Source organism: Neophocaena asiaeorientalis, unplaced genomic scaffold (assembly GCF_003031525.2).
Source record: "Neophocaena asiaeorientalis asiaeorientalis breed wild unplaced genomic scaffold, Neophocaena_asiaeorientalis_V1.1 scaffold25, whole genome shotgun sequence".
Lineage (NCBI taxonomy): Eukaryota > Metazoa > Chordata > Mammalia > Artiodactyla > Phocoenidae > Neophocaena > Neophocaena asiaeorientalis.
The window spans coordinates 122444-136704 of record NW_020172492.1 but is presented as its reverse complement, the minus strand read 5'-3'; the positions used below and the strand labels follow the sequence as shown (position 1 = coordinate 136704).

The following is a 14261-nucleotide window of genomic DNA, read 5'->3' as shown; positions in this document are numbered from 1 at the left end:
ACATAAAAAAAAAAACCTAGCCATAGCAAAAGAAAGGTAATTGTTGTGAATTGTTGTGACTCCTGGGATATCAATTACCTTTAGCCTATTTCTACTACAAATAAATAAATATTTAAATAAACAAAATCTCTGCTTTGTTTGTTTCACTAATTTCCTATTTCAATCCACTCTCTTTAGACTGTCAAAAGAACAATGCTCTATATGGAGAGAGGAAAAATTATTTTCTCCCAGAAAATATTACCAACTTCAAAAATTCCATCACTTTCCTCGAGTTACTCATTGTGATGCTAACTTAAAGGGATGCAGATGCTATGTGATTCTTTTACCTTCCAAAGCATTCACAGTTCTTTGTGTTTTGTTCCTTCTGTTATTTCATAGCATTAAATCACATCTGTTTAGTTGTAAACATAGGGGTAGGCATAATAATTAGATTCTGGTTCTAGCTCTTAGGATTATGTAATTTGGAACAAGTCATGAATTTCTGTACCTCAGGACATTCATCCTGTAAGAAGGAAAGGATACCAGATTCCTCAGAGCTGGTGGGAAGATTCAATGAAATAATACATGGGACATGCTTAGAACAATGTGTGGCGTTCTATACCTTCTTCAATATCATCACCTATTTTCACTTCATCTTCTGTATTTTCAGTAAAGAGGTGGAATAGCACAGGAACTCTTGTGGAGAGATAGGCAAGAAATAGAAACATCATACAAAAGCTTCCATCTACAATTTGCCAGTGTCATCATCCCATGGTGTGGTCGTGACTAAAGTCATTGCCATCACTCCTGACTGGAACTTGTCCAGCTTACTAATCACCAGATCCGATTCCTAGGGGATGGAGCGGTATTTCAATTTTTGACAGACCTGACACAGCAGGCTGTCCATTATTAAACCACACATCTGGTCCCTCTTGTTAATAACTGGTTGTTTGCAAAATGTGGACAATCTGCAAGTCTTCCCACAGGGAGTTAAATGAGGTTGACATGTGTTAATCCACTTTTATCCCTATTCACACAGTGACTTACAAGATGGGCTAAGTGTGCCCCTGTAATAATTCATCATTCTGTTTCTGTGCAAGGTTCACTACAAGACAGCCAAGAACAAGGTGTCCTTTAGTCCTTAGATTCACTGGTTTTTGGCTTTGTGTGCAAAGTCCATTTCTTGCACATACATATAGTGTGAAAAGTAGAAATAATACAACTCTGAGTTTAAGAAAGGCGCACACGGAGGGAAATGATTCTCACTCTTTAAAGCCATGGCATAACTGCAGTAGTGCTGAGAAGACTAAAGCACAGTCCAAAGAGAGGCCCGGTTACGAGTCTGAACAGGAAAGGGGTCCAAGAGTTGAGACTTGCTGTCAGGCAACAGTGCCCTACAGACCAGCCAAGCTTGGCAGCCTGGGTTTCTGTTTCTACTTCCCTTCACTGCTTCTATTTGTCAAAAAAATGTGATCAACCCAAGACAAAATCAGGGAGAGAAATCTCACTGTCCCCGGTCTCCCTTTTCCGCGGATCCTCTTCTCAGTTTCCGCAGGAGTATTTCCCCCCTACTCCATTCAGGTGACTAGGACTTTCCAGCCTCTACCGAATCCCTTTCCCAACTCCAAACCCATCCCCACTTCCCAGCCAAAGAGGACAGGTAAATCTAATACCACTGGAGCACTCAGCTTACACAAATGATTTACTTTTCTGAGTATGTGCAGTGGTTCTTCCTTCCCTTGAAATTATACTACATCTCAGATTCTCCTCAAGAGAATCTAGTTCTGATTATTGAGGAATCAAGGTCAGATATTTTGAATTCACTCTTCTGCTTCCAGATGATCAGATATGAAGGACCCAATGCCATTCTTACAGCGCTTTCTTGCCTTCACAACACCTGGGTTTTTATTTATCTTCTGCAACCACATATATGGTCACTCTTGCACATGAGAGATATGCAATCAAATATCACAGTGGCTCAGGGTCATGCAATACCCAGACACTGTAACAAATTATGAGGCCAAACATACACGAACAAAGATTTGGGTTGGAGCGATGGAGGAACCTAAGGAACCATAGCCTATGCTCTGTAATACGTGAGTGTATAACAAAACAACAGTGACATAATACAGAATATTAGAAAAGTTATCAATATTAATGATTGTTTTAGGCGAAATAAAACTAAATAATGTGATTTGGCTGGCAAAGTAAAGCTCATGATTGCAAAATGTGGCAAATTTAGTGCTCTCTTCGGCAACACATATACTAAAATGTGGCAAATTTCTTCATTTCTACGTTAATTAGAATCAAAGTACAATAATCATTATAAATGTGTATTAGGTATAAATATTTAATATGGATTATATTAAATGTCTGACAGATTAACAATGTTCTATATTTTATTGAATTGCAAGGGTAAAATATCTATGCTCAGTCTTTATAATTTGTTCATAAAGTTTGGTCATTTGCTTACAACTTTAAAAACCTTACGTACCACCACCATGACTACCAGAAAGAAGTTTCTGGCTCAGCTTAACTTTATCCACTCTACTTGGGCGGTACACTCAGTATGAAAGGGGACTCTCGCCCACCATCCGCTTCACTCACATCCTAGTTTTTACAACTCCACACAGCCAGTTTGAATCTGTACTGAGGTTGAGATTTTCTCAGTGCTACAGATGCACCTTTTTCTTTTTACTCTGTTCTCCAAGTAGTTTTCTCTTAAATTGCAACTTGATTGCTGTCTAATGATTAAGATACTTGTGAAAAAAAAAAAAATCATGACCTATTAAAAAATATCCCATATCCAGTCAAAAATTGTCAAAGAGTAAAAGTAATTGTCCTTCTGGATTATTACCTATTGTTTTGATTACTTTTACAGAGAAATTTTAAATTAGCAACTTAAGACTCAGGAAAAGCATTAGTTTAAAGACATCTTGATTGAAGGTATTAAATACAGCTCAGAAAAAGCCACCCTTATTACATTTCAAACTATAAATATACAAAGCTACTGGTTAAATTTCACTGTAAAAATTATTTCTTCTTGTTTCATTTTCTAAAGGCAACTTAGACAAGCATGGCACATAAGTAAGACAACGTTGGCAATACATAAATACACTAATAAAAACAGATGAACCATCAATGACAAAATGATATATAAACGATAAACAAGAGCATGATTTTTTTTGCTTTTTTTTTGGGGGGGGGTATAGTTGTTTTACAATGTTGTGTTAGTTTCTACTGTCCAGCAAAGTGAAGTAGAGTACCCTGTGTTATACAGCAGGTTCTCATTACTTACCTATTTTATACATATTAGTGCATATATGTATAATCTCCCAATTCATCCCCCCACCACTTTCCCCCCTTGGTGTCCATACGTTTGGTCTCTACATCTGTGTCTCTATTTCTGCCTTGCAAACCGGTTCATCTGTACCATTTTTCTAGATTCCACATATATGGGTTAATATACGATATTTGTTTTTCTCTTTTTGACTTACTTCACTTTGTATGACAGTCTCTAGGTCCACCCACATCTCTACAAGAGCATGATTTGAAAAAGCCAATAAAAGTATCGCATTCACTATTAACCTAGCTACAGGTACACGTGATGACTAAAGATATTGTTAATTTTTATTTTGTACCAATAATGAAGACCAAAATAAACTTTCATTTGTATTACTTCTCTTACTACCTTTCAAATCTATTTTTGCAGAAGTTGAATTACATTACTAACAGAGAAGGAAAAAAGTATGTTAATTCTGATAAAACAATAAGTTAGCTGAAATCATTTTCTTGGTCATCCATCTGGATTTATGTCTTTCTACCCATCCTCTAGACTAACTTGAAGCTGCAGTGGAGAAGCTGTTTAGTAGAAAGTTTAATCTCCTTAAAATGTCACATACTTTATGTGGAAAATGAAATTGCTACATTCCAACTTCCTTCACCCAAGATTTATTATACATAGAGGTATCTTGAGAAAAGTGTAATACCCACAGAAGAGGTATTACAAATAAGTAACCATATACAAAAAGTGGATATATAAGAGTGGTTAAATGGAATCAAACTTTAAATTCCAATAAATTTGAAAAGCCATATTTCAATTTTATTAATAAGAGTAGGTAAAAAGAAAAAATCATATGTTTTTATATAAAATATGAATGTCTGAATTATTGGTAACTATTGAAAAATAATAATTATTACACTATCTTTTTCTCTGCATTTTATATATTTTATATATATATATATATATATATGTAAAGTCAATTTTTGCACCATTACCTACTTCAGCAGTAGGTAATTTTTTATTGCCTTATTCAAGGTGATTTCTCTTAATATAATAGTGCTAAAAGACACCGAATAGTCTGGGTTTTCTGATAATAAATGCTTAAATCATTTTTATAGATATTGTATATGCATAGTTGGTTCCACTATATAATTAAACAGTAAAAATAACATTTCATTCTTTTTAATAACACTTAAAATATTTTAAAAGAATATTTACTGACCTGAACATAAAAACTTAGAATAAGAACTTTATATTAAATGGCTACTTTTCAAAATAATATATAATTTAGTAAGAAAGATAAAATTGGTAACACATAAATGTGCCAGATGCCAATCCAAAATCCATTTTCCCAATTCAATTTGATTATATAAAGTGATATCGCATATTTTCATTGTATGATATCTAAACTTACACATACTCCAAAAGCTATCCAACATTCTCCCCATTTTATAAATACTTCTTAAACTATTAATCGATTGAACTGTACCCTTTGTTCAATTTCTTTTATGTTTTCAATTACTACAATGCATTAGGTGACTTGCTTGCACTACTTTTAAATTCCACCTACAAAATATGAAAGATATACTTAAAATTACTGGAGTTGCAACACCTGACCAAATAGCTGAAAACTAGAATAATGTTAATTAAATAAATGGCCTACTCCGATATGACTGCAAATGAAAATTGTCCATTAACAGTAATTTATCCACAGCTGTGATAATTTATCCACATCAAGTACATTGTGTTCCAAACTTTAAAATTACTGAGTCATGATGAAGGATGAGAAGGGCTTGTCCTAACTGCCTAAAGGCATTTAAAACCTGAAATTTACCAATCTTTAACTGTAAGAGAATATTCTAAATTTTTATTGCTTTATGAATCTTAGAAACATTAAAATAGAAAAAAAAAGTATTTTAACACTACAACAATTTTACATATTACAGAATGGCTCCCATATAAGATCAGTTAAATTCTGTCTCTACTCATATTGGTTTCAATCATAGAGTAACTTTGATGATATTAAGTATTCTAAATATTAAATTCAAAGTATATTAAGATTTTGAGCCATCTCTAATATAGTGATTTTAGCTACTGTATTTTCAAGCCAACACTGACTATCCTACCTACAAATGCTGGATGCTCTTCTTGACAGTCTTAAAACAGAAATTCTGCAAGGATATCATCATAACATAAGCAATACTTTCAACATTCTGGGGGAAAATTCACCTCTAATTATATCTGTGAACACCTCCTGATCAAGCCCTGTTTCATATTCTTTCTTACATTTTTCCCAAAGCCTAACTTAGTGAGTCCCTCAGATGTAGCATGTATTCAAACATTAGCTGATTGGATAAATGACCATTAAAGAAATATTATACAAACCATTTAAATTAGATTTTTGTGTTCTATTCAGGAGGCCAAAAAAGTAAACACGCATTATATATACAACAGACATCCCTAAGGCATAAGCAGTGTTGTCATTTAGCAACTCTCAAACTTAGTCATGGCCTCCCAGAACTAATGTTATTCCTGTGCTAAATTATCTTCACTGCTCTAACTCTTTTCCCTTCCGTGCTACTTAGAACAGGATACCAGAATGCAAATAAGGGAGAGGTAATTATGTAAGGACGCACTGACCTATATGTTACATAGTCATTCCATATATTTCACATAGAATACAGATCTATCACATATACATTATACATATACATACATATTGCATGTATTTTAAGTGTGTGTCTGTTTCCCTACCAAAAGGTGGTACAACATAAACGCAAGTGAATTATCCAAGGCTAGTTCACAGACAATCTACGGTGTGGAGTACACACTTCCTGTATCCTGATAGACCCACCAATATTCCCTCTGTAACAATACCCCTTCACACATCAGTGATATGCCTCACTCATTTTCACATGCCAGTCCAACATATCCTATTAAGATTGAATTTAAGATTCTTAAAATGAAGGGCAGGGTAGAAAGTGTCTACTTTCCTATCATCTAATTCCCCCATCATTTCTAGGATGTGACTCTAGATGGGGAAGGTACCCAGCCTGATCCAGATTCCCCCAGAAGAAGACCTTGAGTTAAGGATCAAAGCCTAAATAGCGTATTTGAGAAATGATACAGAAAATACCAGTTAGGGAGAGGGGGAAGGAAGCCAATAAACTCGCAATACCGAGCCAGTTATCACCGTGAGCCAACTAGAGCTGAGTCCCATTGGACACAGTGTAGAGAACATGCTCCAGAATGGTCCCAACCAAGGAACTAGGAGGCTAAGGTATTTGTCTAACAAATCCGTATTTACTCAGTGGCCTTGCTCTCCAAGAGACCCTGGTGTGCACCTGAGGCCAGGAGAAAACAAACAAAAAACCTCAGACAGGCAGAGGGTGTTCATAGAAAATATTCAGAGAACATGGGCAGAGCACTGGATGCATCTGTTGTTAGAAACTGTCTACTTATTCCTGTATGAAAGACTGCTTCCTCCTCGACTCTGCAGGAATTGAGTCCACAAGATAACTGAGCAGAATAAAATTGCTATTCAGCCTTAATTGCAAAGAGGAATTTGTGACAATACTAAAGACAAAAGAGATGACTTTACTTATTTCATATTAATTTAAGATTCTGAAGAAAATTTTAAAAGTTGCAAACTTCGAGTCGTAGGTGAAGAAGGGAACTAACATTAAGAGCACCTCACCTATGCTAGATGCTATAAAATTACTCTTATAAATTCAAATTTAATTAAGTGGAGGGAACTTCGGAGCTTCTTAAGTAATTTCAGTCACAAAGTCATCTTTACACTTGTAAGATATATCACCAACACAAGTATTTAATTTCCCAGAAACTGAGTTTCCTAGTCCTTAAAATAATTACCTACAATTCAGGGACTATGTGAGGATCGACTGAGATAACACATATCATAAGTTAACATATACATGTGTTTTTATATATATATATATATATATATATATATAAATATGTTACACACACACATACATATAAGCATATAACATATAGCATAGTTAACATATAGCACTCACCAAGTACTTAGTACCAACTAAGTGTTAGTTTTTCAGAAATATCTTACAGAAATAAGATTACTGAATTTCATAATGGCTGAATGACTTGCCCAAGTCATTTCTTCACTCAGGTAGTGAAGAAATAAGCATAGGATTGAAACCTGGGTCCCTATTAATCAAAGGCTCTTGTCTTCGAAGATGGACAACTAATAGAACCAAAACTAAGTTTTCACGGAGCCACAAAATTACCTTTAAAGTGGACCCACGTTTGGTTCAGTAACAATACCTCATCCTAACAGTACGTATGGCCTAATTTTAAAGCTAAAGTTGGTCTAGCATAAACTTTCATTATAATACGTATTTTAAATAAACGTGCAAAACTTTTTTTAACACAGCAACGACTCATTTAGGAAGCAGTCAACTAACCAAAATTCTTAATTCCTGAAATATAACTGCAGCACCCCTAGAAAAGTGAAGGCAACCACATGAACAATTAGCATCTTGGATACGATGCTAAAAAAAAAAACAAACAGTGCTACCACCACCAAGTCCAAAATATGTACTTCATGTGCTCAGCCCAACTCACACTTTTCCAATGAGGATTTCTATTCTACACGATGATCCTGACCTCCTGAAGTAACAAATACAGATCCAATTACTATGAACACCTCACTGTACTTGATGAGCCATTGAGCTAAGTTAATATAGTTTATCTAAATGTCAATTAGCATTGAAATGTTTAAATATTCTTTTCTTCATCTTCAGTCAACCAGAGCACCTTACATTCCAAGCATCCTCGTAAACTGGTATTTGTTCTTTAATTTTTTTACCAATATATATGTTTTTGCCTAAAAAGAAGAGATTGAACTGAAATATTATCCTCTACAAAACATCCATACCCCTTTAAATTACTAACATGAGACCAAAGAAGTAGTCCACAGTTGATGCTCAAGATAAAATCCCCTGTGTGTAGGGTAGGGGTTGGTCTTGAGAGCTGAGATGGGAAGGAAAAGAAGGAAGGTATTTCCCAGTGGTTGAACAAGAAGATTCTGAATGGGACCAATAATGGATATTTTATGCAATTAAAATAGAACATCAATACCAAACTGAACTTTAAGGAAACATTTCAATTGAGTTGAAAGACTACTTAGTATACACATATTATTTTTAAACAAGGAAATGTGGCATGTGATACCTAAATGACTATTCTGGAAAATACTAAATTCAATGAAACATAAACTGTGCTTTTTAAATAATAATAAGACATAGCAAGAGGAATTCCAGAAGTTTAACTAGGCAAAACAGTGATGCTATAGATAAAACACATAAGCAATATTTTGCTAATAATAATATTTTAGCTTTGAGACTTAGTTTTAATTTTGTGACATATACACTATTTAGGTTAAGTACATTATTTATGAAAAGGTTGGATCATACTATACGAACACCATTATTAGTAATAGTCACAGTTACCCGTTCAAAGTGAGTATTTTCCACTGCCAACGCTGTCATTTTCACTAACTACCTGTTACATATTTAAACCAATTGTCTACCTGCGTCTTCAAATGTTTAAAAAGCATAAAATTCCCAGTGGCAGGTGCCCTTACACCTAATCAAGACAAGACTGACACGGAGTAAGTAAACAGGTGGGTGCAGGTGATTTTAAGTTTCTAACGTGCTTTTTCAATCAACTTGGATGCATTTTCGAATTTGGTTAACAACACCTAAGAAAAAAAAATGAAAATTGACTGGCACTGATATTGCGTGCCATTTGGATGTAATTGTACCTCTCACGCCAGCCTCATACACACCCTAAGAAAGCACAGATAGACAAAAGAATAAGCACAAATAAATGCAACAAATACATTGCAGGGATCATAAAGTGAAAAGGCAAAGAGTTCCTTGCCTACAGCAATTGCTCTAGAGAGTCAAAATGGAGAGACACGTCAAAGAGTCCCTTTTCCTCCCTCCCCCAGCCTCTGGCTCCTTTCCCTCCTCTCCCTCCTTTTCCCCTTCCAGCCTTCCCATCCCTCCCTTTTCCAGCTGCATCTACGGAACCACACTGCAGCACACCACTCACCTGTCGTCGTTCTGCCATCCTTGGTCCCCTAGCAGCAAATCCCGAAACCTGTACCTGGGAGGCAGAGGGGGCACTTCGCTCTCCAAATCAACCATCCTTCCTCAAAGAGTGGGAAACGTAAAACAACGAATGGAGGCGAGGAGGACAAGAGAAAGAAAATATTGCGAAGTAGAGGGCGAGGACTAACGAAATGCGGGAGATGGGCTGGAGCAGGGGAAGGGGCCTGGGATGGGGGAGGGGGGTCTGCTCCCAGCCGGAAGCTGAGGCTGAAAGGGGCCGGCTCCTCTCTCCGGAGGGTGTGATGGGGATGATGCAAACCCAGCCCAAGAGCAAAAGTCTGGCTCTGACAAGAACCAGCGCTGCCAAGGAACCGCCCCCAGGATCGGCGCCGCCTCTGGTCCCCAGGACTCGGGGGAGGCGGGAATGCAAAAGTTACTTCGCCCGAAAGAAAAAAGAGAAAAAACGCGCGGTGCCTAGAAAGAGGGGAGAGGGGTGGGCGTGCGCTCAGCGTTAGGGTGAAGCACTTTCCCTCACGGCGGGCGGCGAGAGCCTCCTCAGAGGACAGCTCCGGGTAGCAGGTCCCCTCAGGCGGACGCCCCGCACGGCCGCGCAGGCGCCGGGGGTCCCGGGGTTGGAGTCCCCGCGCGGCGGACGGGCTCTCCCCGTGGGCGGGGCCGCCGCGGAGGCCCCGCCAATGAGACGCCCCTCATTAGCATGACGGTGACGGCGGTGCCTGGGGAAGACCAATGGGGGCGAGCCTAATTAGCGGGTTCCAGGGCTCCAGCCCCCTCTCTGGAGGAGGGGGACACGCGCGCGTGGAGTGTCCCCAGGTCCCCCAGCTCCTTCTCCTTGGCCGTCTCCAGCCAGGTAGGCGGGGTAGAAATGGCACGTTCCGGGAGAGGGAATCCCCGCTCCCAGCCCCAGGAAAGTCTTAGTCTTTTTTCTCACTGGCTGAAAGCAAGGGAGGTGTTTCCCTGTTCCTGGAAGAGAATGAAGGGCCACTTTAGGCCGCTGCAGAGAAACGATTAATGCAAGGAGGATGACATACTAGGAAATGAGCGCTGCTGCTACTCGTGGTGCTGTGGGCTTCCAAGTGGCCTTCACCTTGCCAGGTGTGCTCTTGTTAGTGGCCCACGCGGTCAGAGGAAGGATGAAACACACAGCCTGTTTTTGAGTATGGACCGCAGCTTATGGGAACCTGCTGTGTATACAAGCCCTAGTCCTATTTGCCTATAGTGTTGTTCCACCAAGAACCGACTCCCGATTCCGTCAGGGTACGTACAGACACCAAATATTTCCCCCTCTGAGAGACTCGGGCCTGAGGATACAAGACTGTATCACGGCCCGTGCCCTCAGGATCTCATCGTTTTCTTGCAGGAACAAGCTTATAAATGAAGTGATACAATATGAGACACAGTAATCAAGCAACATATAAAGAGTTTTGGAAATACCTGTGAGATAACACACTTTTTCATGCAGGGAAGGGTCAAGACATAGAAAGTGAACTAAGTCTTCTATGCTAGTTTGCAACTTACTCGAGGGATGGGAAGAAAGCAATGGAGTGAGGAAAGAGAAGCCTATGAGTAGAGGCAAAGGGATATTTTTAAATGTTTGGTTTATTTGGGAGACAGTGATTAATCTGGTATGATTAAATTCTCAGTGAGGTCATGTAGTGGAGGGCTTAATACAGAACGTTAGAAATTCAAGAAGAAATCAGCAAAAAGGTAATAGCAGATAAAATAGAATGAGTACCTACCTAAATCTGAAGAGTCAGTGGAAATAGATGTCTCTGTCATCCAGATCCAACCCATTCTTCCAGACCCATCTCAAGTGACATCTCCTCTATTAGATTTCCTGATGCGTCCAGCTGGTTAAAATGCCTTCTTCCTTTGAACCCTTCATACCCTCTGTGAGTATTTTGCTTGTAGGGCTTATTATATTATGGCCTTTTGTGCATTTTTCTACATCTTATCCCCCTTCCTGTGGCTTATCTCTCTAGGACAGTGCATTCAAAATGAGTAAAATCTTAACAATGTTGAGATGCATTAAAAGCTTTTAAAGATAGTAAATTAATCTTTTTTCACATTTGCTTTAGCTCCAAAGTTATGTATCTATGTTTTTTTGCATAAACTTTTGTCATCCCTTTGCCAAATGAGAAAGTTATATCACTACATTGTTAGTTGGGGAGAGATGGGGCCAGAAGAGAGAGAGAGAATATCTGTTTTATATTTTGGACCTTATCATCTGCTATAAAGATAGCTCTGTGAAGTTTACATTTTTTTAATGTTCCAGGCTAATATTTATATTTTTATTTATATTATTATAGTCTGCCTTTATATATTTGGCAGAAATCTGAAATATTTATGTATCAGTAACAGACTCAGAAGTAAGGCACTAAAAACAGGAAAAAAATAGCTGTTGAGTGTTAGACTCCTGCAATGCTAGAGATTAGAGAGTAAAGCAATAGCGTTTGACTTAAAAGAAAGTTGTGCTATGCAGCAGCTTCCCACTAGCTATTTTACATTCGGTAGTGTATATATGTCGATGCTACTCACACTTTGCCCCAGCTTCCCCCTCCCCCCACGTCCTCAAGTCCATTTTCTATGTCTACCTCATTATTCCTGTCCTGCCCCTAAGTTCATCAGTACCTTCTTTTCTTTTTTTAGATTCTATATATATGTGTTAGCATACGATATTTGTTTTTCTCTTTCTGACTTACTTCACTCTGTATGACAGACTCTAGGTCCATCCACCTCACTACAAATAACTCAATTTCATTTCTTTTTATGGCTGAGTAATATTCCATTGTATATCTGTGCCACATCTTTGTCCATTCATCTGTCAATGGACACTTAGGTTGCTTCCATGTCCTGGCTATTGTAAATAGTGCTGCAATGAACACTGGGGTACATGACTCTTTTTGAACTAGGGTTTTCTCAGGCTATATGCCGCTAGTGCAGTATTGTGAAGCAGTTATACTCCAATAAATATATATTTAAAAAAGAAAAGAAAGCTCTGCACCTTATTTTGGTGTGACTTTTATGGCAGTCTTAATTATTTGGCTTCCAAGTGCCCAGAAAACATTTTAAGAGGGAGCAAGTACCTCAGAAAGAAAGAAAAAAAAAAAATAGAATAAGTAAAAACTTGCTCAGCTAGTAGTGTCATAGCCCAGCTGTTAAGGATACAAAGGGTACAAAGGACCGTACTGTGTCAAAGCAGGTGGAGACCACTATGTGCTTTAAAATTGTCACAGTGAAGAATCTTATCTTTCTAAGTTTAAGAAAATAAAAAGAATAATGCAATCTAACATATACTATCCTGACATTCTTAAAATATAGCAATATTTGGACATTGAAACTTAAATTTAGAATTGGAAGATCCTTTGCTCTCCATTCTATTTTTTTGCCAGTTTTCTGAAGGCAGACTTTTCATTTTTTGTCATTAATTTTGACTGTTAGCTCTCCCACCTGTCTTTCTATACTTTTTTCTCTTTTTTGTCATGTCAGTTCCTGCTGTTAAAATATATTTTCCTCTTTCACTCTTTTTATCTTGGTTTCTTTTTTTCATTGTGCTCTTTTAATGTCCTATTTCATAGACTCTCTTTCTCTCTGTGTGTGTGTGACAGCTTTCATCCTACTATAACATGAAATTCGATTTTTAGAAACACTTTTAAACTTGGTTCTGTACATTACAATTTTGCACCTTACTCGCTGGTGTTCTTAAGCACCCTACTCAACATCTAGTGTAGATTAGAGCAATAGACTAATTTGGTCCCATACTACTAAGAGAGTACTCACCAAAAATCTTCTGAATTACAATGGGTGATGGAGTAGAGCATGTTAAGAATGAGAATTAGGGAGAAGATTCATTCCCTAGTTTAAGAATTTTTCTTTCAAGAAAACACATTTGAGAATATCTTCTAATTTCTTCCTTTTCTTTAAAAGAAAAAGAATTGTTTTTTTAAATTTTTGATTTCCAGTACACTGATTATATTAATATTTAAATATAAAAAGAAATGAGTCATTCCCATGATTGAAGAATGATTTTACTTACAAAAAAACAGTTTCTTGATAATTATCTTGTGAATAATGAACATAGTTGTGAGTATAGAATATGATGGGGTTTTTTACCCAAAAAATATGTGCATATTACATGTTATTTTTATGACAACATTTTCAAAACTGTCAATGATTATGTCTACCTAGACCTGTAAAAGCTATTTGAAAATAAATTTTAAATAGAAAAAGGTAACTTTCTATGTGTTAGACTACCTACTTCATAGATGCTTCATCTGTGTAGGCAGAAAAAGACAGGATAATCCACATCTATTCAGCATCATTAAGCTACATAGCAACATCTCAGTGTAATGGAGAGAGATGTGTTCAATTAATTTTTTTAAACAAAGATTCATGGAGTAGTTACTATGAATTGAACCTCTCATAGTCTTAATGGGGGAGAGGAAGGCCATACAATAGTTACACTAGAATGTGGCAGGTCACACTCATTAGCACTGGCAGCCGTGTTGCTGAGGAGCTCAGAGAGACATATTCTGGTTTTGGGAAATCAGGGAAGGCTTTGTGGAGGAGCTCACATCTATACTGAGGGATGAAAAAAGTGAGTGAGTAAGAGAAGAATCAGCAAGTATACAGGTACAGATAATGGATATAAGAAAGCAATGGCAATTTGAGCTCAGGGTCTGTATTTAGATGGGGAGGGGGCAGAGAGGAGGGAGGAAAATTGGCAGGAAGATTAGTAGCCAGGAGCTGCCTTCATTTATCATCTGGAGAGGCCAGGCAGGTCATGCCAACAAGTTTGGGTTTCAACTTGTAGACAGTGATGAATCTCTTGAGGATTTTTAAGTAAGTAAGTGACAAAGCCCAGTTTATGTTTGGAAAGACCG

General features: G+C 37.5%; 1 protein-coding gene across 3 annotated transcripts in view; it reads right to left on the bottom strand.

Annotated features, from left to right (window-relative positions):
* The window catches only part of KCNT2 (potassium sodium-activated channel subfamily T member 2), a 360211-nt gene extending 350755 nt beyond the window's left edge, over nt 1-9456 (bottom strand). For all 3 annotated transcript variants that reach the window (XM_024738205.1, XM_024738206.1, XM_024738207.1), the window contains exon 1: nt 9362-9456. In XM_024738205.1, coding sequence (XP_024593973.1) covers nt 9362-9456 — 95 coding nt within the window. The remainder of the gene's footprint in view (nt 1-9361) is intronic.
* Between the last annotated feature and the right edge of the window lie 4805 nt (nt 9457-14261).